General features: G+C 35.6%; 1 protein-coding gene across 4 annotated transcripts; it reads left to right on the top strand.

The window, feature by feature from the left end:
• The first annotated feature begins 6,290 nt into the window (after window positions 1-6,290).
• On the top strand, window positions 6,291-26,088 carry AFG3L2_1 (AFG3-like protein 2). Of its 4 annotated transcripts, none has more exons than XM_035733787.2 (12): window positions 6,291-6,355; window positions 8,337-8,484; window positions 8,528-8,705; window positions 11,486-11,713; window positions 13,342-13,432; window positions 13,543-13,743; window positions 15,295-15,568; window positions 17,025-17,170; window positions 18,996-19,208; window positions 21,087-21,578; window positions 21,695-21,806; window positions 24,148-26,088. In XM_035733787.2, exons 3-12 carry the CDS (start codon window positions 8,566-8,568, stop codon window positions 24,228-24,230), a joined length of 1,980 nt encoding a protein of 659 aa, XP_035587675.2. In that variant the 5' UTR covers window positions 6,291-6,355; window positions 8,337-8,484; window positions 8,528-8,565; the 3' UTR covers window positions 24,231-26,088. The 4 variants fall into 4 exon arrangements, with proteins under 4 accessions (XP_035587675.2, XP_051071087.1, XP_051071088.1 ...); XM_051211056.1 differs by having other exon boundaries at window positions 11,473-11,713; window positions 24,148-24,343; XM_051211057.1 differs by having other exon boundaries at window positions 8,337-8,705; window positions 24,148-24,341.
• The last annotated feature ends 1,737 nt before the right edge of the window (window positions 26,089-27,825 follow it).

The raw sequence follows: 27,825 nt of genomic DNA, 5'->3' as shown, positions 1-27,825 counted from the left end.
GAACTTTAAAACTAGCCATTTCATTCGACGAAACACCATGAAAAATATTGCAATTTTCGGTTGAAAAAACATTTTATAAAAAGGTGGGTAGGGGGTTTTTAAAAAAAATTGCCGTGGGGCTAATGAATTTCGGTCGTATGACTTCACTTTAGGGTCTATTTGAGAAAATCTCGTTCCCTTGATGATCTTCGGCTAACTTCTGATTTCAATTCTTTCTTTCTCGTTTCAACTTGTGGTGGAGGTGGGATATTAAATGTATCACATAATACTTCCATTGGTAACGTTTTGGGTTTAGATGACTCATAAATATTTTTCCTATCTCGCAGTTGATTGATGTATCCGATAATTAGTGTATTTTCGACCATTACTTCATACAATACCGTCCCACATCTTTTTATAATACATCCAAATATCCATTTTGGCTCGCCAGGCCGGAAATCACGTGTATAGACTAAGTCACCTGCTTTAAATTCTCGAACCTTCGGGCGATCCTCTTCCTTATTTCTTTGTGGTCCATTCAATCTGTCTTTCGGATTCAAAACATCAAAAAGTGTCCTAATTGGTCGGCCAAATATTGTTTCGGCTGGTGATTTAACCATATTGCAGACAGTGCTCAACGGCAGGTCCCATAAACCAAATTTATCTATCCAGTCAATGCCTAATAAGTTGGTATGACAGATTCCAGATACATAACATGTTCCGGTTATAGTCTTGTCACCCAATGTGAGAGATGGCTGTATTTCTCCAAGAAGAGTAATGTTAGTTCCTGTCGCACTCTTAGCGTTATAATATGTAGGGTGATATCGAGGTCGACCAAGTGTTATCCAAGTCTCTCTGGAAATTAGTGTTATGTCAGACCCCGTATCGATTTGCAGCTTAACAGGTTTACCATGGGAAAACAGTTACGTACTTCCTTTTAGACGAGAATTGGGCACCTTTTGTGGCCAGAACAACATTCGAATTACGTGGGATCTCTTTTGATGTCTGCGTCTTATTTCCTTTGAGAAACTTATACTGATGGTTGGCAATCTTTCCCCCATTTTTACAACATACTTGTGCATGACCATATTTACCACAAAGGAAACAAACTTTTCTTAAAATAGCAAACATCAGCCGAATGACGCTTACCGCATCGCCAACAACACATCTTGGGTTTCATTTGATTTGGGATTTTCTGAGAGTGCTGATCCTTATTTTTATTAAAAGCTTTCCGCAAAGTTTTAACTTCCACGTGTTCACTGTTCCTTTCTACTAGATTTGTGTCATGCTTCAAATTAACCATTCTTTGACATTCTTCAGATACTGATTGCAGACTGATATTAGGATCTTGTTCTATTCTCGTTAAAATACGTGTTCTGATATCTGCATCTACTGCAGATTGTAGCCCACATACAAAGACAAGGCATTTAAATTGATCTGAGAACATTTCCTGTAAACGGAACCGTTCACATTCCCGGTTCACCGTGCTTGCATACGTCATATAGTCGTCCTGCGTTTTTTTACAAGCTCGAGACACTGGTATCTAGTGTAAAAAGCTGATGATCGTTCACCGAATATACGTGTCAGGCATTCTACTGTTTCTCTGAAGGTTATTTCTGTTGGCTTCTTTGGAAGGATAAAATTGCAGAACTTCTCATGATCAGATACTCCGAGCTTCCGTAATAATAATCTCAGTTTCGAATCTTTGTACCATTCTCTTTACAAGCATTAATAAACAAATCCTCACGGTGCTTAAACCATGCCTCAAAAGTAATTCCACATGCCGGATCAAATCTAAATTCATTTGTTGAATTCGCAATAGAATCCGGAGTCATAGTGGAATTAGATACATTGGCTCTTGGGGATACTGTCATAATTTTGGCCAGTAATTCTATAAGAGAATTTTGCTGCTCCTATAGTTTTCAGATCATATCCATTTTATTGTTGCAAAATCCACTGAATATATAGGCGTACATCCGTTTTAACCACCGTCGCCACTGTTACAGCGGTTGATTTTCTAACATTCACACGTATGGAACGTTAATTTACCTTAGACGAATATCTACACTAGATTCCCTCCCAGTGTCTATTCCACAGGACTTCAACACAACTCAGATCAAGAACACGTGATTAGCACGACCATAACGTAAATATATTTCCACATCAAAACCCGACACAATCCAACGACAATGAACAATCAATGATAATTGTCATAAGAATAGGGGAATATATAACTCATCTGACACCTGTCAGACTCTCTACGTATCTGACTAAGTACAGAACTATTCATACTCACAACAATCAATTTTTCACGGTATAGCGATGTGTTTCTTCCTAACGGCCGTTTTATAGCTTTAAATATTCTCGTGATCGTTCACATATTGTATGTTTCCTGGGTTTGTTTTGTGTTTCTCTTTCGTTAACGACTCTATATCATTTGTGTTACGTGATTTTTATATCTTAATATTGTTTGATTGGATATTATTTGCATGGCTTTTGCTAATATATCCTAAATTATTTCATCTTTTTATTTTTATACCACTATGTTGTCATTAATATCGTAAACGGACCATATTACGATTATGCATACTCAACTAGTTTATAACCATCATCTGAACTAACGCCATTCGCTATTCATACTATTCATGTTTACTTCCGATTCTCAACGCAGTGTGTTCCTTTAGTCTTTCGTTTTTCTGTTTTCATTCAGGATTCCAAGTTAGCGCCTGTCTCCTGATGCGGTTTGATGATTTCTTCAATGTGTGTCCTATCCACTTCCAGCGTCTTTTCCTAATTTCCTATTCAGTTGGAAGCTGGTTTGTTCTCTCCCATAGTAGGCTGTTGCTGATGGTATCCGGTCAATGGGCATTCAGTATCTTACGTATACAATCGTTTATGAATACTTGTATCTCTTTCATGATGGTTGTGGTAGTTCTGCAAGTTTCAGCTCCGTACAACATAACTAAATGTCTTGACGTTTGTATTGAAGATTCTGACTATGATATTGGTTGACAATTGTTTTGAGTTTCATACGTAGTTCAACTGTGGGAATGCAGTCCTTGCTTTGCCGATCTTCGCCTGCACGTCAGCATCAAACCCTCCTTATTCATGGATGGTGCTACCTAGTTGTTCACAGCTTTTAGTGAAGATTTTCTAAATTTCATCACAAATCGGGAGAGTATGTTGTTCAGCACAAAAAAGTCTCATCTGAATTTTCATTATAACCACTCGGCTTAAACTGTTGTTTCTCAAGTAGAGACCCGTCACCTTTAAATTCACTAGTTGCCGTTTCAAATAGGTTGGTAGTATAAACCAACCGTAAGTTATCAATTCATACTTAGTTTTCTTCAGAACCCATCTCATGTTTTCACTAAAGGGGTTTATTTTCTAAATTCGATTTCAGAAAGTTACTTGAAAACGAACTAGAAGCTGTGGGTATTCGATTGAATAAAAGCAAACCAAATATTTATTTCAAGGTAATTTAAAATTTGATCACTGTTCTAAGCTCCCTAATTTTCACAGTCCGTCATAAGAAATAACTGAACCCGTGGTTCAGTTTTATAAGTACTTGACGATGAACTCCCACAATTGAGTTATATCTCGTCTCCCTGTGACAGCTGGGTGGTTTCGTTTGTCAGTGACTTGGATTCGACCAAGCATTCACATACAAATCCATGAAGTATCTTATAGGAGCCAGCGATATTACATTGCTCTGACTTCGGAAAACAAAACAGGACTCGAATACTACCACAGCTTCATGTTTTTTGACAAGCTTTGACATAAAGTCTGATCACTTTCCTCGTATTGATAAATCATCTTAATTCCCGGTCTATCGAGAAGATAGTTGCGGTAAGAGTTGTCAAATACTAGCTTTAACATCCAACTAGGCGAGGAACACGATTAACTAAATCACGACTTTTTCAACGTTGGAGATAGCTAACAGTCGTATAATGTAACTTCGATGTTAATTTTTTCTTTTCCTCCAAGCATATTTGTTCTTTGCCACAGTACATTATTACTGATGGCCTCTGGTCAATGGGGAATAAACAGCTTTGTTTGACACCGGTTTTTACTTAAAGTGAATATGTGGGCTGCTGTTCATTCACGGCTTTGCAATGCGGTCCTTCGTAAGAGTTCTGTATAGTAGTGATCTTACCAGGTGATTCACGTCTCATATCTCCTCTTTCAGCGTTTTCCGCTGTTATTGCTAGGTCTTCCACGTGTTTCTGCTTGCCAGCCCTAATGCTTCTCTTCACTTGCTTGTTTGCTTCTGTGTGTTCAGCTTGTGCCTTGACTTTCTCTGTTCTTGTTCGGCTGATGTTCATTGTTGTCTTGTCATTCTTTTCTTGAATGCTACTCAGGGTTTCGATGGAGATCCATTCCTTATGATGATGCTTCCTGTGGCCCTGAACCTCCTAGCACGTCGAGATTATTGTTTCTTTAATCCCTCTCCAGTTGTCCTCCATAGTAGTTTCTTTTTCTTTGTGTAGATCTTGTAAAGCTTGGAACCTGTTGCTGAGAGCTATCATGAATTCGTTGAGTTTGTTAGTATCTCAAAGGAAGGCTTTACTAAACCTTTGTAGTGCTGTTTCTCCAGTTGTCCAGTTCTTCTTTAGCTTCAGTTTAATTTTGGCAACCAGCAGATACTTATATGAACCTAAGCCAGCTTATATTTATGTTCTCATGACTTTCACGGGTCTTCTGAATTTTTTCGTGATGCAATATGATCGACCTCGTACTATTTAGTGTGATCTGCAGAGACACATGTAGCTTTGTGTATGCGTTTGTGGGGGAATGTAGTGCATCCTATAGCTATTTTGTTGAATGCACGTAAATTTGCAAATCTCTCGCTATTCTTGTTCCTTTCCTTCAGTCCATGTTGTCCCATGATATCTTCATACTCGATGTTGTCCATTCCGGTCTTGGCGTTTAGTTCTCTTATAAGGATGGTCAGGTCCTTTTCTGGGCACTTATCTACGACCGATTGCAGCCTCTCATTGTACTGATCTTTATTGTCTCCACTATTATCACTGGTGTGGGCGTGGGACTGAATATCGTTCACTGCGATCCCTTCTTCGTTTCGCTAAATGTTGAGGGTCATCTTCTTTACGGGATAAAAATGGTATAGCAATAGTAACACGCTCCAGCAAACGACCACTATCTACCATCAAGCTCGCGTATGAATGCCCATTAAATGTAGTCTTCTACGTATGTAGCTAGAAGGCAAGAACATTGAGAGGGCAGATTCAGTGAAAACGACATAAAACTTTTGATTAGAGAAATATATCACTTTATGGCACAGGTAACATTGCACACAAACACAGATGTTCCAGGTTATATTATTAATGATACATCTGATATTTGATCAGATATCCTTAGAAAAAGATTTTAACGCTATATTTGTGATGGGAATTGAGCTTTACTCTCACCGCGTGTCTTAATTTTTACCAGGAAGTACGGTCAATAATACAGGGCAGATGTGAATATATTCGCTAATTTCGGATAAACTACTCGTCTGTTATAGAGTGTCACCAGTATTCTCTGTGGCCGTGTGATTAGTGGAAGGCTTCAGTCGACAACCACTGAAAGCCTGCGATGGCAATCATTCATTAATTATTCGCGTATGTTTCTTGAATAAACAAAAACGAAGAAACAAACAAACATGGCCGTTTAGACAAAATATAGAGAGCCTGAACTGCTCAAAAGAAGTTTTGCGTCAGTGGAAACCTCCTGAAACAAACTTAACCATAATTCTTACTTGACGCTATGAGAATAATGAAGTGAAAAAGTGCAAAACTATAGCAAGAACTTCATGATTGCTTTTAACATAAAATACATACCGACCTGATATACCTTTATTGGTTTATGTCCCAAAGAAAGCGAAGAATACAAGGGGCTTAAGTCATAAAAGGTATTCGTCACGAGGACTTCAGGATCTCAGAAATGGCAGGGATCCACATTGACTATTCTCCCAATCAACCAAACCATTGATCAGATTCCTGAACATTTATCTAGTGGCTGCCACTAATTAAATCAAAATGATATGTCGGTAAAATCACACGTAGTAGAACAAGGTAAAATCTTCTGTCGTTCTGTCACTCATCTGTTCTTTAGTGATACCGATGAGCTGTCCAATTCATCATATCTACAGCATGTGAGTGGATGGACTTCTTATGTCTGATGATATTGAAGACCAAGAACAGAGTATTAACACTAATAAACAAGAAAGAAGAAACCAGTCAATTTACACTGTGTTATCACAAATAAAATATATTGTTTTTGATTGTGTCTCGTTTTAACATGCTCCAGCTAGTTTTCGATTTCCAAGGTCGCTCGTCTGATGATTAGGTTTGCCCCTTTGTGGTGGCGTTCCAAGGTGATTTGTACTTTTTCGATAAAACTCGACAATATTGCTACATTTGACTTTTGCTTTTACATTGGATGTATTGCAGTCAAAATACATTCCAACCCTCTAGTAACACTTTGATTTTCAGATACTATTTCTACTGAATATAATTCGCAATCCCTTGAGATACGCCATTAACCTCACTAGTGTCTGTTGGGTGAAACTTCAGTGTTTACACATACACTCAACATGGAAGTGCATTGCTATTCGCCGAAACTTTAATTTCTGGTTGCTAGTCGAAGGCTTCTACTAATTTACGTCCATTTTGAGAATTTTTCTGAGCAATGTAATTCATTTCAGAAAGCTTAGGCGTGAAATTACTAGAATCCTCGTCGCTGTTCATTCGATTCATTCATTTTTTGAAAGATATAAGTCGTTTGATTGGTCTATCTCTTCAAGCTTCGTTAGCTAACTTTTTAAATTGTATAAGATCGCATTGTTTGTATGAGAGAAACTCTGACCGTTTACGAGCCTCCGAATTCACTGGGGAACTCATGTGACATCAAACGAGGAGTAAATGATATCTGTTTCTTCCGGGTACAGAGAGTTCAGTAGTCTATGTGGAACATGTCCAAGTGGTAAAATGTACAACGATGTTTGCGCAACTCCAGGCTAACAATGAGATGCACAAGAATGTCAACAATTGATTTTTGATTACAATAACTTTACCCGAATCGTATTGGAAACTTATACTAACTATAAGTTCATGTTAAGTAATCGAATTGTGCGAACACATACCTAACGCTCACCATGTCTCTTCGTTTAGGATTCCTACAACTCCGACAAACCCCTTGCGTAGTAATTGCTTGTTTCGTCACTAGTAATCAGTTGTAAAGCTATTGTTTGTTCTAGATTACAATTGAATATAACTTCTGACTAAGAGTTCATCGGATATGTAAAAAAAACTTTAACTCGTCAACTTATTACTTGGCTGCACGTTAGTTCCGTTTTCATAATATCTGAGACTTAAATCTGACTAGGTCTTAGGAGCTGTTAGCACGACTTGTCTACAGCGTGTTCCGTGAGTATCATTATTTTGGGGAATCCTAATTGGCCCATTCTCAGCCAATCAGCGCTAACAGATAACTGGAGAAGACTCCGGCATCTTGTATAAAATTCTAAATACACTAACATTTTTATTACTGTATCACTCAACTTGGTTTATTTGGATTTCATTGGCGTATATGTCCAAGTCGTGTCATGATTTTCAGGACCAGTCAAGTGAGATCATGTTCAAATTCTGTTGCGCAATAAGGGTATCTGGGTCATAATGGAAGTTCTAACAGGAACCCAAGTAGGCAATTCAAGATATAACTTACTGTGCATCGATGCGAATGTTTTTTTGCTACCATTGAAGTTATTGTTTCTATGAATTTAGTGTTCACCATGTTGTGCTAATAAAATATGGCAACTTGGACCGATGCATATATGTGCCTGGTCATACGTCGTAGCTGACTGGTTGAGTTTTTCCCCTGAATTCATAGTCATAAAATATTTCGATACAGTAGAGTCACGAGTTACAACGCAATGTTTATCCAGCATTCCCTGTTTCATTTTCGTCTTATTTCTCTTATTTATATATTGGGTAATTTTTAGCCTAAGTGTTCAAACTAGAAATGCGAAGAATGGCTTGATAAGAAATGAATTGAAATAAGCGTTTAATTAAAAGCACTAAGGAAATCTTCGTCTGCATTGAATGAAATGCTTAATTTTCCCTGAAAGCTAACTTCCTCTATTCCAATCTATAAGATCACAAGTCAGCATTTCATTTCTTTTGTTACGGTTTAGTAGTAGATCAGCTTGGTTAACACTGATACTACAGGTTCTGTCTGTGGTTGTAAGTACTGATCTTGTAAATGAGTTCCATTCTTTCTTGTTTAAAGATAACGAAACATTGATTAAACCAAAAGAAATTTTGTTTCTTTTGTGCACATTATTTCTTTATTCATAGAACTTCACATGCTTACTCTCATGGAGGTCAAACAAGCTAATAAATTCGTCGTACAAACTTCGGTTGCCTTCTTATCTTCGTACTCAGGAGAATTCCGGTAAAGCATCGCGTCCTGGAGAAAGCAAGAATGATCAAACATCTAATATTCGTATTACTGTTTTAAGTATTTATGAAGATAATATTTATTTTAGCAAAGTTTGAATTGCGGTTTTCATTTTCTCGAAATAAAATGCCTGACCCTCCTGGTGGATGGTCTTTTGCTTCTTGGGTTATACTTGGTGCTGTTGGTTTAACATGGGTTGTCTACCACAATTTTTCAATGTACAGAAAGGTCGATTGGAAAGAGTTTACAGATAACTTCCTACAAAAGTAAGGCTTCAACATATTTCTTTGCTTTATTATGGTAGAAACTTGTTAGTTTAGTTGTCCAACCTTACAAACAAGTAAAGTGTCCTTATTTGGTAGGATACCCTAGCGTTCACATACACACGTGCTAATTTTCTTCACAAAATTGCAACTTCAATGATGGTTCCTATTTCGTCAAGTTCTAGTTTAGCATACTGGTTGTGAAGTTCAATGAGTATTGCAACTCATTGATATTTGGTTAAATCGGTCATACAAATCTTTGTGTATCTTTATATTTATGTAGCACAAAAGACATGGTACTAAGCTTATTTTCAATGTGAACTAATGTCGAACACAAGCTCTTAGTTTACCAATCAGCAAATCAGTTGGTTAACCTTGATCACTAGTTTGTTTTGGAATGCGAATGATAGTTAATAGCTAATACAACACTCTTTATAGTCTTTGGTTCTTTTTGTCTCTCTTGTCTACGTCTCACGTGTATACTTGGTTAATGTTAAGTTTTTTGCAAACACTAGAAAACTCCAATCCTCAAAGGTCACTTTTCCCATGTGGACTACTATTTTGTTAATTTTTAGCGTAAGAATGTATTTTCTTGAGTATTCAAACCTTGTCATCTGTTCATTTATAATGGATATGACTTGAAGCATAGTACACGGGTGATCTATCCGTGTTTCTTGAGTTTCGAATTCTTCATAAGTCTGAACTTCTCACCTTAATACTGTTCTATCTTGAATGTATCATCAATGTCACCCAAAAGTTCAGCTACCTGTGATTAAAATACTACCGTAATTTTTCCCGAGATCATAACGTTTACATTAGTACGACAGTTTTTAAACTGTTTTTCCACTCAGTTTGTGGCATTCATGCTTTTTATTACAAGGCTTGTCTGTTCTCTCTGATTTAGTTTGAAAAAAGTTGAAAAATAATTCTGAATATTAAATTTTAGACTGTTAATTTAATCAATATGAAATCAGAATTTGCAACTCCATGTGGTATTCATTAACATTATTTTATTTTCTCATTCCTATTTAACTTGATATGTTTTTATAGTTAGTACTCTCATCTGATTTCTCAGAAATTTAGCTAGTACCAGGAGATTCACTTTTTGACTTAACATTCACAGATCATATAGCTATGTTTAATGAAAACTGTCGCCAAACTAAGGCTTCTAATCGCCGTGAGTGATAATGTAAACAAATTTGGCAAATATTTCTCCTCAAATAGCGATATTTTACCTCAGCGTTGTTCTGTGTCAACCCCTGTACTAATAATACGGGGTGAAGTATTTAAGGGTATCTACTTCACTTATCCTAGTAGTCTCATCAGCCCTAGTGGGTTGGTGTCCGACTGAATTTCGTCACGGATTCAAAAAGCTCGTTTGGCTTTTGCCAACTTGTGACATAGGCGGGTTGTCTATATTTAAATAAAAGACTACTCTGAGTGTCAGTTCTCTCTGTCCTACTTCATATGGGTGCAATTTAGTTTAGGAATGTAGGTGACATACATAGGCTAAATGTTTTTGATTCTAAGTCTTTTTGAAGTACTTTACGTATTGACGAACAGCTGACAGGAATGTTGAGGTTAGGCGTAAGACCATCAGCTGCCCACCCCGACGCACGACGTTTGCTGGTATAAGAGTAAACTAAAAGAAGGCTAGACCAAGACATAACATCTATCCATGAAGACATTAGCAACTGTACTGAACCATGTTGATAAATACAGACTATCTTGTTGGGGTCCATGTGAAAATAGTGATCGGTGTTTGTAAACTTTGGTGAACGTGACTCAGAATCGTTCACAGTGAAATAGACCCACTCTATATTTTCATAAAATATTGTGCTTTTTTCTATACTTATTATATCCCACTACTACTATGGCCGAAGGTACAGCTACCGTTAAATTCACTACTCTTAGATTTGTTTTGGAATTTTTTCTATAATGGAAAAATGAACCAATTTATATGTTTCCGGTCCTACATTGCATAGAACTGACTGACGAGTATAACCTGGTACAACTTTCCACTAAAATTAAAATGCACTGTACAAAATACTGAAATAACATTGGAAAGTAAATAGAAGGAAGTATATTCATAAAGTAAATAAGTATATAGAATAATTAAGTTAAGAAGAATGATATACAATAGAAGATATAGTTCATTCAATAATGGAGTTCCCTATAGTTAAAGGAGTTTCACTCATTTTTACGAAGAATAAACAAGTAAACTACATATTTACCATCTTTTTTCTATTATTTGCTATATCTAATTATGCCTATCTCCTGCGTCGTTTCGTTTCCAGGACCCCAACCAACGACAAATGTCAATCTTACCCAGCTTTCTTTTATCACTAGCACCATATTAGTAATTGACCTCTCTCCTTATTCTAACCAGTTCTAGTGAATGTAAATGAAGCACAATTTGGAAGCCACTGGATGAATTCTGTAAAATATGTCCAAACCGATTAAATTATCATTACTACACCCGAATACACGTTGTCGAACCTCTTCACTACTTACACATTGTTACCACCAAATGTCAGCAATCATTCAAAGACATCAAATCTTCAGATTGTTAAAAAAAACTTTGTAGTTCGTATAGCTTTTCATTTTGATGACTTGAATATAGCACTCATAATTTGTAACCTATTCAGTCGAATTACTTTGATTTAATGATGCGTCTGGGTTAAAAGTATAATGTAAAACTGCTTATATTTGATAAACAGACTGAAAAATTTATTTGTATAATATGTATGTGCATCTCATTTTATATCAGTATATTTTCGTAGGGGTGCTGTCCATCACTTAGAGGTTGTGAACAAATCTTGGGTTAGAGTCCATCTCCAACCAGGCGCAGATTTCGAGTCGTATGAATCCATTGATCCCAGCAAGAAAATTTATTGGTTTGAAATCGGTTCAGTTGACACTTTTGAACGAAGTCTACGTGATATGGAGGCTCATATGGGTATAGATCCTATGCATAGAACGTTTATAACCTATATCAGTCGTCTAAAGCTGTAAGTATCATTGGTTAATTATCATTAACTAACTTTTCGAAAATTAATTTACAAGGCACAGATTTGTGTACCGAACTCCGAGTCATACTTCAAGTCCGAGGACTCTGTAATTATCAAAATTGAAGTAGGTAGATTGGCGTCCAAACTTGTATTTTAATGGCTAAAAGTTAAATTTTCTAGCCTCTGACACATCGGAGAAAACTGTTATTAACTTTGATATGAAGTTATTCGACATATTTTTGTAAATTTACAGTGTGGCAACTCACAGTTGGCAATAAATAGAATGATTGTCTGTCAGTAAATCGTTTCATACACTTAATGGACTTTGTTGTTACAGGAATAAAATGATACGTCTTGTAGAAGCTACCATTTATCATGATTTATTTGAACGTTTGAACATGATTTATTCTGATCTCACTAATTCTGTCGTTTACATATGTGACCTTAAGGTGTGTGTATGGTTGTGTCTTTATGGTTACTTGTATCTTTCATGTCTATAAATTTTGATTCGTATTTTAATTAAGTTGAATAGACACAGTTGAACTCTCCACTTTTCCTTATTCTCTGTTTGCATTAACGAATGTGTGAAATATATATATATTCAAAATCATTTTCATATTTGGCATTTTTTATTCCATTATTTACTAACGCGAATCAAGTCGATAAATATACACAAAGTTAAGTGGGATATGTATTCCATTCGCGTCGGTCTCATATGATTATAATAAAGTCAGTACATTGCAACAGTTTAAAACCTTCCTGTCATTATGCATTAACAGCGCATCCAACTGATAATCATTAACTAAGAAAAATTTCCTACACTTGTCAGTCATTCACTTTCTGTGCCTAAGCTTGATGAGGTTTGAAGGCTTTGAGGGTCCTCTACAGTCTGAAGTAAAACCATTCATTGTCGTTAGTACCTGCACACTACTTGGATAGTTTTACGGTAGAAGAATTATTTGTTATTGGTTCAAGATATTTTGCTGTCAATATAGTATTATATTAAACATAAATTGCTAATCGTTCAATTGGTTTTATTTTTTACTTGAATTAATCCTGTACTTTATATCAAATTGTGAAACAACTTTGTTCGAATAAGTGGTAACAGTGTGAAATAAATGTATGTTGAGTTTAACCAAAATTGTATCCTCCTGAGCAAAACTTAATTGCAGTTTAATTGTTTTTATCTCCTCTAATGAATTGTACATAATCTCTTTTAAAACAAATGGATGAATAAATTTTTTTGTGTTACAATCAACATGTGCGTTTCTGTGAAATGGAATATTTAGTATCCAAATAGTAGTTTTCTCATATTTTGTACATTACTTTCCATTTGTTGATATTGACACATATGGCTTAACTGAAAGCTCGGTGAATATTTGATCAATTTTGTAGAAGTCGCTATGAAAGTCAAATCTTTTTTCTGTAAACCTAGCTTCTCATATTTTCACGACGATGGATTCTGATTTTCTTCATGTAGTAGTATGTATATATATCTCAGAAACCAATACTTAGTGGGACTTGGAGACTCTTCTCGGGCTTATTATTCACGAGTATTAGCAGGATTTCGAATCCTATTGTTTTACCTCTCGTGCGTCCATGCTTTTATTCTTTTTTCTCATTTGTAGATCAGATGTTTTATATGGCATTTTCTATATTTCTTTGTTCTTAATGGCTGTGTATTCCTTACGGCCTGCATCTGGTGGTGTTGTACGGAAGGTAAGCAGTATTTTTGGTAGCACGAAAATCAGTTAGTAAATGTGTTAATGGATTTAAGTGTGGAAGTATATTGGTGTTATGTATATACAACTGATTCCTTCTTTTTCTAGTCAGGACTGGGTTCAGGATTATTCAATTTCGGACAGTCACCTGTGCGTTTAATAGAAAAAGATAAGATTGGTGTACGTTTTAGCGATGTAGCAGGTTGTGAAGAAGCAAAACTTGAAATAATTGAATTTGTTAACTTCCTAAAAAATCCAGCAAAATACGAAGCGCTAGGAGCAAAGATTCCTCGTGGTGCCATCCTAAAAGTTAGTTTGCTATGGTTTGATTTACAATCTTATAATGTGGCATAATTACTCTCCGTTTGTTAGTTTATATTCCAAGGATTTTCTATTGCACATTCTCGCTATTTGTCACTTGTTATCTCTATTTTAGAACCAATTTCACTTTATCATAAATTGGGGTTAGTGATGAATTGTGAACGGCTTTTAGATTGTTAAAAATGAATGGTGTCTATCAAATAATATGATTTGGCTGAGTGATGGCTGTTCGTTCGACTGAATTAATGAGATATTACTGAGGTAGTGAACCTTCATCGATTGAGGTGGATAGAATACGTATAACATGACCATCTGCTGCCCACCTCGACGCACGATGTTTGCTGGTATAAGAGTAAACTAAAATAAGGCTAGACCAAGACATAACATCTATCCATGAAGACATTAGCAACTGTACTGAACCATGTTGATAAATACAGACTATCTTGTTGGGGTCCATGTGAAAATAGTGATCGGTGTTTGTAGACTTTGGTTTACAGAACTTAGGATCTTTTACGATAGGGAAGATTCATTCACTCTTTGTCTTCTCTTAGTTCCTGACTTTTAAAATTAATTTATACATCATATTTCACAAATCCGTCTTCGAACTGTATTCCCTGTACTTAAGCTTATTTAATACACTAGTGTTACTACTTTGGTATTCATAGCAATATATTGTTTTGTGACAAATTGAACCAATGTACATATATGTTAAGTCCTACGTTGCTTACAACTAAGTGATTGTGCTATTAATTTTTCTTCTCAAACCAACTTAAGATCGTTATTTATATTGCAACTTATTTGATAACAAGACAATAATAATGATCGGATGTGACTGAATTCGACATGAATGTTTTAGGGTGTTGACTATTGTAGTAAAGTGTTCTCTTCGAAAGCTTCGTATTCGTGTTACTACATGGTCCTATCAATTCTTTTGGATAGTTTGCTCTCTAGTTGGGTCAATCAATGAAAAATATTTGACCGTTTTTTATTGTAAGTTTTGACTAGTTAAAAATCTGTCTGGACACTTTGTTTAATTATAAACAGCCTAATTGTTAACCTCTGTTTATTAAACGGAACCTTCCTCTAACTTATGGGTTGTGTCTTTGCTAATATTACACCCATCGAGCTCACTTATTTTTTTTCAAGACTGCATTTCTATTGTCATCGAAGTTGACGTTTAGTCTTCACCTTTTGTTTCTTATTTTGTTAACTTATTTTCTAGCTGTACTTATGTGTGACGTAACAACCTGAGTCAACATACATTTATATCTTTTCTTAGGTTTATGAGAGAACGAGAGCATAGTTTCTGTATCCTTGTTTTATGGAAAGCATCACTTTGTATCAATTTGTTCTGTCATAGCAATTAACTACACAGATTTCATCATTTTGCCTCGATTTACTTTATTCTTCACGTTTGCTGTGGATGTTTTTTAATTGTCTCCATAGGTGATGAATTTTTTTGTGTCATTCAGTTATCTTAGGAGATTGCACTCGTTATCAGTTTTCTCAGGCTTAACAACAGGCGTTCTCTTAATTTAGGGTCCTCCTGGTACTGGCAAAACACTTTTGGCTAAAGCGACTGCTGGAGAAGCGAATGTTCCATTCCTTTCCGTTTCTGGGAGTGAATTTTTAGAGATGTTCGTTGGTGTAGGACCGAAAAGAGTACGCGATATGTTTGCCTCTGCACGAGACAAAGCTCCCTGTATATTGTTTATTGACGAAATTGACGCTATTGGTGGCAAGCGATCTGGTACATCTTTTGGTCATCAGGAACGGGAAAATACTCTCAATCAACTACTTGTGGAAATGGACGGTATTATAACTCTAAACTGACATTTTGATTTTCTCTGTAACGTTTTTTAATACAAAATTGCTTCTTTACAGCCAACATTTTTTATAAGTTACCGGTAAAATAGTGAAAGCAAATTTGTCTCAAGGATTTATAGATCGTTTTGTGGTTGTATGATTACAAGCGTTTACTAGTATGGAAACGATCGTCACTCGTTTTCTGCTTATTTTGAATTCATTTTAGTAATATGCTGAATTAAAAAAGGAACATAGTTTTTCTGCATTTATAATTTTCAAAGGTCCACATTAGTGTACTACATACTGTCCGTATCGGTCGAAGAAACACTTAGCGAATAGTTTATTTTTCAGTGTAATACAATAAACAAGACATCTGAGTAATTTAGGGTAAACCATTGAGTGAATACTGTTTATATTTCTTATTACTGTTAAGAGTGGGTAAACTGAAGGTGATTATTCTTACAAAACGATTTACTAAATGGATTGCTTTGGAGATATTTTAATCAAGTGTAACTTTTTAATGAATGCATTTTCCAATGAGTTTTACGTTGGATTATGGCTGTGATAAGTTAGCTACTTGACTCACTTAGGATTTCGTTATAACTCCAGTAGGCAGTATAACTTTCAAAATGAAAGTTAATTTGATCTAAGGAACTGACAGAAAACCCAAACATTTTGGATCAAATTTATACTAAAATTGTTAGTCTAATAGACGCCGTTAAAAAAGTCTTGTTGACAATAGTAACAAAATATATCAAACTTAATGAACAGGAAATCACCGAAGTATTTTCCAAGCTAGTTTTTTGCACTTAAGATACAGTTTACTGTTTTCAACTAAACTTATACCTGGATTTTTTTCCCATCTAATCTTTGTTCAAGTGCCCGATTTCATCCCGAATGTAGATGATGGCTTGAAATCAATCTTCAGCTTATTTCTACAGAAAGTTTCGTCTTATCTCTTAATAATTTTTATTTGGTCGCTTTTCCTTTCTAATGACAACATTGGTATTCATGTTTATTATTTATGGAGATGTGAATATACAACACAGTTTATTCATATAAATTGTGTTGGTTGAACAAAAATTAGTAGTCATTTTGACCTTTAAATCTGATCGTATTAATAGCAAAACCACACATTTCGCTTTGTAAGTTAGTCATTGACTAAGCATGTGTACATTTGTTAAATTCTCCAGATATTGGGTCAAGTTTGTTTGAGACCTTGGCTTTTTACGCAAAAGCTTATTTCATTCTCTTTCAAAGCATATTTATGGCCAAAGGATACTTTTAAAATTTCTAAACCTCTTATTTACTTTAACTTTTGTCAATTTAATTCAAATGATGAATTGTAACACTTAGATGATATATGGATACATCCATATTGGTCATCAATGTAGTGTAATCTTCTCGCTGATTATCACTATAGGTATTTTAAAGAATCCTAATGACTATTTTATTTCTGTTAGGGTTTACTACTCAAGAAAATGTTGTCGTTCTGGCTGCTACCAATCGTATTGATATTCTAGATCCAGCTCTTCTTAGGCCTGGACGTTTTGATCGTCAAATCTATGTATCATTGCCAGATATCAAAGGTCGTGCATCAATATTTAAGGTTTGTACATATTATCTTGCGGATTTTACTGTTTTAAATTTGGGCATGTTGAATTTATGAACATTTGTGTTCTGTTTGCATACTCAGTTAAAGTATTAATGTTAGTCATGGAAGTAAATTTAAATGTAGACATATTTATACCAAGTTAAACCTATATGTATTCCTACCCCTATGATCTGTGTATTAATCCTAAGGGTTCTTGTGGATACCTCATGAGTACATGGTATCAATACATATTCTGCTTTAATTGAAGGATGACTCGTTAAAAAACTGCTCTTCTTATGTTGTCATAATTCAGTTGTATATTCTGTAGTTACAGTATCATCAAACTGATGAATATCGGACCAGTTTAGCATATTTAACCCATCATTGACTATGTATGGCAATGGTAGATTCCTTGTACTCTCTTTTTCTGCTCTGTTAATGCACCGATATTAAATTGTACAGGGATGTGATGGACTGCATTCACTTCAAATCTATTGTGTCATGTTTGAAGTCTGTCAAGTTGAGATACTCCACAGCAGCCTAGTTCATGGTTAGTTTTGGTCTCGATAAAGTATTCTTCACATTCCTGTACACGTTAATAGATTTCATTGACTGTAAGCTACATATATACTTTAATTATTTAAATTATTCATTTGAAAGATGTAATTCAGATCACTCACGTTTTCGCTTTAAAGTACCAACATGTGTTATTAGGTTCTACTGTTTGTTACCAATAGCACCCGTGATATTTCATGTTCACTTAAAGTGATTGTTCGCCAGACAATTAACTGAATCCCTTCTTTCTCGTGTATCCTGTCTAGTATAAATGTACAAGCTTTGTCTATTTTGCTAAGTCTCGATAATCGTGTTCAAATATCTCCTTAATTCTTGATCTCGAGGTTAAATAGGGCCCCTTGTTTGCAATAATTTGTATGAAAATGACGTTAGCTTCCCGATCATGTACAAATCATTAACTACGTTGTCGGTAATTAATGGGTATTTAGATTTCGGAGACACCACATCGACCCACGGGACGCTGGATTCCTAGTTAGTGACACCTGTTGTTCTGTTTGAAATAGAGTCCGAACATAAACAAACCACAATATGTAGCCTAGGGTGTAATTTAAGGAAACCTGGAATAGAATTTTGTGGACTTGAGGTGTTACCATCGTTGGCACATGTATAAGAACTCAAAGTAAGAGGTGAGAATTGACAATAGAAACAGAACTAATATCTGGTAATAAAGATTAGATTTGATTGTAAGCAAGGTGATCTCGTGTACCGTTAGCGGTAAAAAAGTGACTATCACTTTCCGGTTACCCATATCTTGGAAAGTTCTTTAGTTGCTTGAAAAGAAAGTTGTGTTAAAAGTGGCCCTGACGACCGAAAAGCGTGATCACAATGCCTATAGGACAGTTTCTCAAGTCCAGCTACACACGAGCTTTTTGCGAGTTTCTGGTGTGTTGTGACTTCAAAAAGAACTGCCATCTGATTCTGAAATCCGTGTGGCAAGGTGATACGTGTTATTTTTAGGGTTGGTCCCTCTTGTTCAGTTCTGAGAAGGCAACATTACCGCAGATGCTGACTGTCTAGAAAAACCGTTTACCGTATATATATATATATATATATATATATATATATATATATATATATATATATATATATATATATATATATATATAGATTACGTAGTTCGTTAACCATTATATAAAGAAATTATAATCAGTTTATAACTACGTAATGATTATTAACAAATTTTGTTCCCCTGATTCGTCTTCTGTTCTATGTTATCTACCTTCATCAGTCTTCATAAAGATTTGTGTTTTTGTTTTGATACTAGATACATTTGAAACCAATTAAATTAGCTGATGATATGCAACTTGTAGCTCGCAAAATGGCTACACGTACTCCGGGATTTTCTGGTGCGGATATTGCAAGTGTATGTAATGAGGCAGCGTTAATTGCTGCGCGAGAAGATGCTCATAGTGTCAATCTGTTCCATTTTGATAAAGCTATCGACCGTGTAATTGCTGGGTTAGAAAAGAAAAGTCAAGTAATGTTGTTCACTTTTTCATTCCGTCTTGACATGTTTATTTAGTTTCTTTGTTTTGAAATTGTCATTACTTAGGTATTGTAGTTTGTCAGTATTTAATAATGTATGCGTTGCAGACAGTTAGGGCTACATAAGATGGAAACTACCAAATTTGAAGAAGGAAAACGGAATTCAAAAACCATATGTGAGTACCAGTTTAACAACTCAGATGATGTAATGCGCAGTTATGGTAAAATTGTGTTACAGTGTTTTACGACTAAAGTTTCTTAGAATTTAAGATACTTTCTCTTATTTGAACTAAAAGCTAGGACAACTACACAGAACAACCTAATGCCACAGATGATTCCATTGTGTTACATAGGAATGATCACGGATTCGAGGATTGAACAAACGCAACTTTATGTTTCTTCAAAAAAGGATAAGGATTTCTTACTTATGTGTTGGTCGTTTGACATTTAACTAGGTTGGAACATATTCGCACGCTGTTCCTCCTAAATTTATTTTGAGAGCTCGATAGTGTTGTGGTGTATGCTGTTTATGCCGACTGACATGAGTAGTATGTAGCAGCAATCGGAAGTAGAATGCCTGGCATCAGAAAATTGAATTGAAGAGAACCGAAAGGAAATCGTGGAGTAATCGAAATGACAACAGAATCAGAGGAATAGTGGAGTATGTGAAGGACAGCTCAAAGTGGATGTGCAAATGATGTATTTAATGTATGATTTTAAGATTTTATTAAGCCACTGTGTGATTTTGCATCAAACAAAAAATTGGTTTTCCCCACCTGAGTTCTCGTTCACTAGTTTGACTAGCTTATATAATAGTGGCTCAAAGTAAAGCACACGGACCTGTATGGAGTCACGTTAACTGATAAGCTTGAACGGTCGTTGTTTCATTTCCAGTAGTAAAGCTGAAGCAAATGATAATCTTTGTACTAATGTAAGTATCAGTTAGCAACATTTTTTTCTTTAGATACAGAAGCGTATTAGCTGTACTATGGGAAGTGAATATGGCCTGTGGTCTGGAGTTTGCTTTCCTATAATCCCTATATGCTTGTGCGAGTGCTGATAAGATGTATCGTGCAAGTGAAATCTGCTATCCTGCTACTTGTGTCTTTCAGGTTGTCGCAGTCACGCGGTTATGACTCTGAAGCATAATCCTCATGAATGATAGAAATAAGAAGTACTGTCCTAATGTTGGTGATTTTTTTGAGTGGGGTCACATGGCTAAGTTTTAAGGGTTGGTGGACAGAAAGCAATAAAAAAGATTGATCTGATCTTAAGATTTGTGCTGTTTCACAGCTTGGTATTTTCTACGTTAACGTTCTCTATGTAAATTTTGCACAAATTATTACCCATCGCTGTTTGTTTATATTTGAATTCGAACCAAATTCAGTTAATAAGTATCACATTACCTGTTAAACGTTTTCTGCAAAGTGCACGAATGAATTTTATTGTACTTGATCGTGAAATTACTTCTTAGTCATACGAGCTAGAACTGTTGTTTTTATATGATATGATTAATTGATTGCTCGTCAACACTAAATATCCCTTAGATCAGTTAGCTTTGTAACATCTTTTGTTTTCGAACAACGTCTCATAATTTACCTAATTCTCCTGCTTCAACCATGTGCAATGCTTTTCCATAATACATATTAGTGGTTTTGATGTGAAACTGTAACAGGCTGTATATACAGGAAATAGATTGTTTGAGCACTGCTGAAGCAGACCTTTATTCCGATTCATCTTCACTGTAAGCTGATTTCTGTTGTGCCATTGGAAGTTGCTATTCTTTCTCTTATGGTCTAGCCTTATATCTCATGTATTCTACTTCTTCATATTGGAGCGGAGTAACTGTTTTGTATTTTTTGTTTATTAGGTATTACAACCCGAAGAGAAAAAAATAGTTGCATACCATGAAGCTGGACATGCAGTTGTTGGTTGGTTTTTAGAACACTGTAATCCGTTGTTGAAAGTTTCAATAATTCCTCGTGGTAAAGCTCTTGGTTATGCTCAGTATCAACCTAGGGATATATATTTGTTGACTAAAGATCAAATGTTGGATGAAATGTGTTTGGCATTAGGAGGTCGAGCAAGTGAAGAAGTGTTTTTCGGTAAAGTTGGAAGTGGAGCAGTGGACGATTTACAGCGTGTAACTCGATCAGCTTATTCTCAAATTGTCCAATTAGGATTCAGTTCAAAAGTTGGGTTGCTAAGTTTCGATTTGCCTGAGCAAGGTGATATGGTTCTTACCAAGCCATATTCTGAGCATACTGCACAAATAATAGACGAAGAAGTTAGACAACTTGTTGAGTCAGCCTACGAAAGAACACTAACGATATTAAGAGAAAAAAGACAGCTTGTCGAAAAGGTAATTTCTTTTTGCTTTTGTTTTTTGATATTTTTGAGGTGTTATGTTAAATTAACAAATGTTTAGTTGCTCTGAAGTTTATTAATTCTCTCATTATTCTGCTTATATTTTATCAGGTAGCTCTACGCTTACTAGACAAAGAGCAGTTGCAAAAAGAAGACCTGGTTGAAGTATTAGGTCCAAGACCGTTTGTGGAGAAAAACACATATGAAGAACTCGTAGGTCCTGGTAAGCTATCTTAAACTTTTTTTCGTTTTTTCAGAAATTTTTTATTTTCCTATGACGACTGAGTTTTCGAAACAGCTTATAACATTTTTAAGTGGTTAGTTCAGTGCTTAGAGTTGTGTAATTTGGACGTACTTCCTGAATCCTAAAATTATCTGCTTTTAAACAGCAATAATATCTTTAAGTAACCTAAACAAAAGACTTATAAAGGACTCTCCCGAACTAATAATCCGTCGGAAGCACATTTCTGGCTGGTGATGAGAACGACGGCAATTCCGATGTCTCAAAAGCCGTTTACGCTTTGGAGTTGCTCAATGGTGAACAATGAAACTAAAAGTATTTAAGTTTACTTTGAACATCTGTCTACACTCACCAAGGACATAGGTTTGAACTTCAGTTGTTTAAATAATCACAAAAAATTAATTTGTGGTTTACTCACAAAACGAGTGACTCCAGCAACGGGTGGACTCTTTTCAGAATAGTTTAACTCACTGTTAGTCAATCTTCCGTCCACTTGTATCCACCAACAGCATAGTTGGACATTGCATAAAAGCTCTAACTCATAGTGATATAAAGAAAGCAGTAATGAAATTTCAAGAAGTATAAATGTATTCTGGTTAATTAACGTTAGAGTTCTTTAGATAAGGTTGCTCTGCACCATCAGTAAGATTAACTGGGGTGATATAGCTTCGAAGCTGTTTGTCACTTAAAGGAATACCAAAGAAGTACATTAACCTTATACAGGCTCTCTACTCGAACACAACTGTCCGAGTGAGAGCTTATGGCAAACTGTCATCAAAATTGATTACCTCAAGTGGTGTTCGTCAGGGCTGCCCACTCTCTCCATTCTTGTTTAACTTTGTCGTCGACGTACTTTTAGAGACAACACTTTCCTCGTCTAGATTTCCTGGGGTTGAACTTCTACCGGGAAGTTCACCTGTTGACATAGTTCTGTTTAGTGAAAACGCTGACAAAATGCAGAGTCTTCTGACCACTCTAAGCAACAATGCAAGCATGTTCGGCATGCGATTCTCTCCCTCGAAATGCAAAATGTTGCTTCAGGATTGGGTTGCATCGACACCCGAACTAATGATAGGGAGTGAAGTAATTGAGCGTGTCGATCGCTTCACTTGGAAGTCTCACCAGCCCTTGTGGTCTGATGTGTGACGAAATCTCAGCACGGATACAGAAGGCTCGTCTAGCTTTTGCCAACTTGCGTCATTTATGGCGTAGGCGAAATATCCGTCTATCAACCAAAGGACGTGTTTACTGCGCAGCAGTTCGTTCCGTCCTACTTTATGGCAGTGAAACATGGCCAGTAAGAGTAGAGGATATTCCTAAATTACTAGTATTTGATCATAGGTGTCTTCGAAACATTGCTCGTATATCCTGGGACCATTGAGTAAGTAATGCAGTTGTTAGGAAACGGGTACTAGGTAAGGATGGCAAATCAATTGATGAAGTAGTGAGACTTCATCAGTTGAAATGGCTGGGACACGGGTTACGTATGCCCAACGACCGACTACCTCGACGTGCGATGTTCAGTGGTATAGGAGTAGATTGGAAGAAAGCTAGGGGCGGCCACAACAAAACATGGCACAAGTCCATGAAGTCACTGACAAGTGGACTGAGTCATGTTGGTAGGTGTAGACTACCTGGTTGGGGACCACGAGATGATAGCAACCGATGGTTAGAGACCCTGAATGACATGGCTCAAAATCGTTTGCAATGGCGTAAGTGCATACACTCTTTGTGTTCTCCCAAATTCTGATCTCCTTATTCCTCCTTGTCTCCTTTTTTTTCTCTTCTCAAATTTATTTCACTGGATTATACTCATTGAATAACATCTTCAAATCTTAATGTTTTTGACTACTGTTTATACTCTAACTACCTCTACCATTAAGGGATTTGAATTGACAGTTGTATCTGTGTCCTAATGTGATATGGCAACTCGAACTGATGTACGTACGTACGAAGTTCTACGTTGTTGAAGACTGACCTCTGATCATGATTAGTAATTTAAATAGGTTGTTGAGTTATCTATTTCTTGATAGTAAGAAAAGAATAGTTATTATCTTTTATATATTTTGTGTTTGTTTGATGACCATTTATCATCTACTCTAGTGCACATGTAAAATACGATCTGCTCCATGCTATTAAAAATATCAATACAGTTGTCTTTTTATTTCTCTGTAGTGATACATACTGAGAGTGTAATTTATACAAACATTTTCAGTTTGTTGAAATTAATATTCATTCTCTTGCATAATAAACGGGTTTCTGACTTGAAATAACTTCTTCCTGTTACATAAATAGGTAAGCTCTTTTACGTCTTTTTTTCCAGGCCCTTTGGATGAAGATGTGTCACTCCCTCCTGGACTCAAGGACTGGAATAAAGAACCAGAGTCGAAATCAGAGGCCTCGTAAAGTTGCATGTAGTTTAATTTGTATACTTATTCCTCTAACATAACTTTTACATCTGACGTTGAAAAGAAAATTTGCAGTATGCTTGTAAAATAAACTCTAAGTTTCTTCTAATACCTGAAATTATTTTTGTAGCGCCTCGTATTTACAATATGTCGATTTCGATATAGTCCCCCGCTTCATTAGTTCACCTTATTTGGTAAAAGTTACACGGTAGTGTGTCTACTTGATGGATACTAGTGTAACACCAAGACCAAGGACATTTATTTACAATAATTTGCTTTGTATCGGTTGTCTAAATTTTCTCATCAAAGTTTTAGGGCTGTAATTGATCAGGCGTGGATTGCCTCGATGTCGCCGTAAGTCACAAGCATTCTAAACAAAAATGGACAGTGGCTAGAATTTAGGACACGCGGCTTGTCCTTAAATCAAACTTCGCAATTGCACAAACTAATGATTATCTGGATTTAGTAGCTAAGTGAATAATAAGGTGTCGTTTAAGTCGTACGGCACTTGGTTCGAGTCCCGAAGTAAACAGCTGTCGGCTTCAGGTACAACCAAATGATGGGTTTTAAATGAGACGGGACGGGCGTTCTGGGTCCTACTACTGTCGAACATCGATTTCTATTTATTTGCTTACTATCGTCTTGACATGAGATCTGAAGAAAACCTTGTCACTACTTCACTGTGTTCATAGGAATTGAGGAAACGGCTCCCGCGTACTAGCAATTGATTCTTTTTAACAGCATGGTGATTTAATATGACTACACAGATCCGCAATACGTATCAAAACTTTCCAACGAAGAAAAAACCTGTCTACTAGGGAACTTTCAACTTCGCTGGAATCGCAGTTATGTTCGCTTGAATAACTCACTCTGGTCAGCTCTATCGACTTGATAATAATAGGTGTAGTGATCCTGCTTATGGTGGTATTTACGGTGTTTATAAGGAATGTGGTCGTCCTCATATGATTTTAATCCAATTACACTATCTGGTTGATTAAGTTCTTCAGATGTAATCTATTACTTAGCAGTGCTGTTCCTGAAATGCTTGTCTGCAATGTAACGAGATAATTATGAATGTTATCTGTGCTTCCTTTAGAAAAAGCACATCGTGGAATCGTAAGACAGATAAAGTCAGCAAATGTGGAAAGTAGAGTTGATTTAGGTTTATGTGTTGTAAAATGTACTATAAGTCATTATTTTTTTGAAGAAATAGATTGGTAAGAGTCTAAATTAGGACGAGTGCATGTAGTGGAATAATAATTTGTCATAATAATATCCCAAAACACTTTGAATTTATATTATTACGAACGAATAATAACTAGATATACAGATAGAAGTTTGGGTTAGGAATAACTGTGGAATGGAAAAGTGCTTTGTGACTTGCGGATGGTACTCATGCAGTCCTTTGGATTTTAATAACAAGACCTTGGTAGTATCATTGATAATGTGCACTTGGATGCAGTGGGGACAACATAATTCAGTGAAATCATCCTGCTTTGTGTCGAAACTATGGTTGACCATCGCTTTGCAGATTCCTACTGCGGAAACTCGACATTATGTGTTGAGCGACTGACAGTGGTTATCGAACATATACAGCGATACGGGGACGACAAGGTTGATTTGCTATAGGGTAGCCGGTGTATCAGCGAGAAAATAGGCTTGGTCGATCTGAGGGTCTTAGAAGTAACGTTATACTATCAAGTTAAACAGATAGTTAAATATGGAATCTATTCGTGGTTTTCTAAATGGTCCCTGACCAACACATTGAGTGATAACTCGAAACATAATGTTATTGAATGTTTATGTAATTACAGCAACTGGTACATATAGTATTAATAAACTTTATACCACATACAGGTTACCTTATGAGTAGCGTCCACTAAAATGGTATTAGTTTGTTAATATCAGATCTTTAGCGAGCTATTAAAATGAATAGAGGAATGGATGTCTCGCTTTCTGTCAGAAATATTTGTCATACTTACTATCCGGCTCAATTTATGACTTAATTCATATTTTATACATTTCGTAGATAGTAGTTTAATATATTTACATGCAACCAGTCAAATAAACATTTCATAAAGTCTGTCTTGGTTGTATTATTAAGTTACTGTACAATAAAGATACTAACTTCTAGTTTATGTCAGCAATATGAATATGTTGTAGAGACACAATTATACAATGTGAAACGGCATTTTAGCAGCATTTATTAACAGATACTAGTAGATACTAAAATGTATGTAACAAATTATTTGAATATTATCAGAAGAGAGTTTTGTAGAGATTTTAGTAATTAAATAGTTAAATTCATGAGTCAATTGAAGATAAACGACCATGAAAAACTTAGGAGCACTGGACAGCAGTTTCATCCTAGTATGAAACTCCTCAGCAGTGCGCATCAACGATCTCTCTCCGTGGGACTTGAACCTGGGACCTATCAGTCCTGCGTGCAAATGCTTAACCTCTAGACCACTGAGTCGGCCGACATCCAACGGTGTTAATGTCTAACTGCTGAAGAGTCCCATATCAGAACGAAAATGTCATCCAGTGCTTCCAGGTTCTCCATGATCGTCTGGCTTCAATTGACTCATGAATTCAATTATTTGAATATATATAAATAACTTTTAAACTGCTAATATATCTGTATTCCAAACTCATACTAAACGACAAAGAGTGTCTTTAGTTAGGTAATCACTGGAAACCAAGATTTATTACCTAGTTGATTCATTTCAATTTGGGACTACTCAGCAGTGGGGATTTACTGTTTTGACAGTGATTGAATTCATCACCTTCAGCTCTTTCAAGAAGTGATTAACTTTGATTACCTAATACTTCTAATTCCATACATTTAGCACTGAATATTTTATTAAGTTTTCGTTGTGCATTTATTAAATTAAAAGAAATCAGTGATTGTATTATACACACTATTTGAGATTTTATTATATATTTATGTTATATATGTATTTGTATTTTCCATAAACATAGATACCTTCGACCAGATAAAACTAAGAAAACAAAACAAAAACTCTCAAGTCAAAAGCTACTCTATTTCCAGAATTTCATGAAGTAAGTTATCAAAATAAGTCATTTCCTGATTGAATATTAATTATAAATATTTTCAGAAATTGGTGACTGTTTAATCTTGGATGTTTAGTCGTGGATGTGCGCTGCTGAGGAGTCCCGCAATATGTCGAAACGGTTGTCTAGTGCTTCCAGGTTTTTCATAATGGTCTAGCTTCAATCAACTCATGATCTCAACTATTAAAATTACTGTAATATCTACACAAAAATACCCCTTCTGATATTAATCTTGTCTAAATCAATAATAATGGTTGGAAGCAAAATTATAGAGTTGAGAGTCAATTATATCTTTTCAGTAATATCAAAATATCTTACAGTAAAATGAAATCTTTGCTATTCATTAGTTTTCATATGTTTTGATAGAGAAATGAGAAGACGGTGTTGATCTGAAAAATGTGATGTATTTGTGCTATACATTTTGAACAATCTGGTCATACATATACTTGCTAAGGTATATTATATGAAAATTAATAAAAGTCAATTAAATGTAAATTCACGTAAACAAAGAAATAAAG

This window comes from Schistosoma haematobium, chromosome ZW (assembly GCF_000699445.3).
Source record: "Schistosoma haematobium chromosome ZW, whole genome shotgun sequence".
In the NCBI taxonomy this organism is placed as follows: Eukaryota; Metazoa; Platyhelminthes; class Trematoda; order Strigeidida; family Schistosomatidae; genus Schistosoma; species Schistosoma haematobium.
This window is presented reverse-complemented; position numbering and strand designations above follow the sequence as displayed.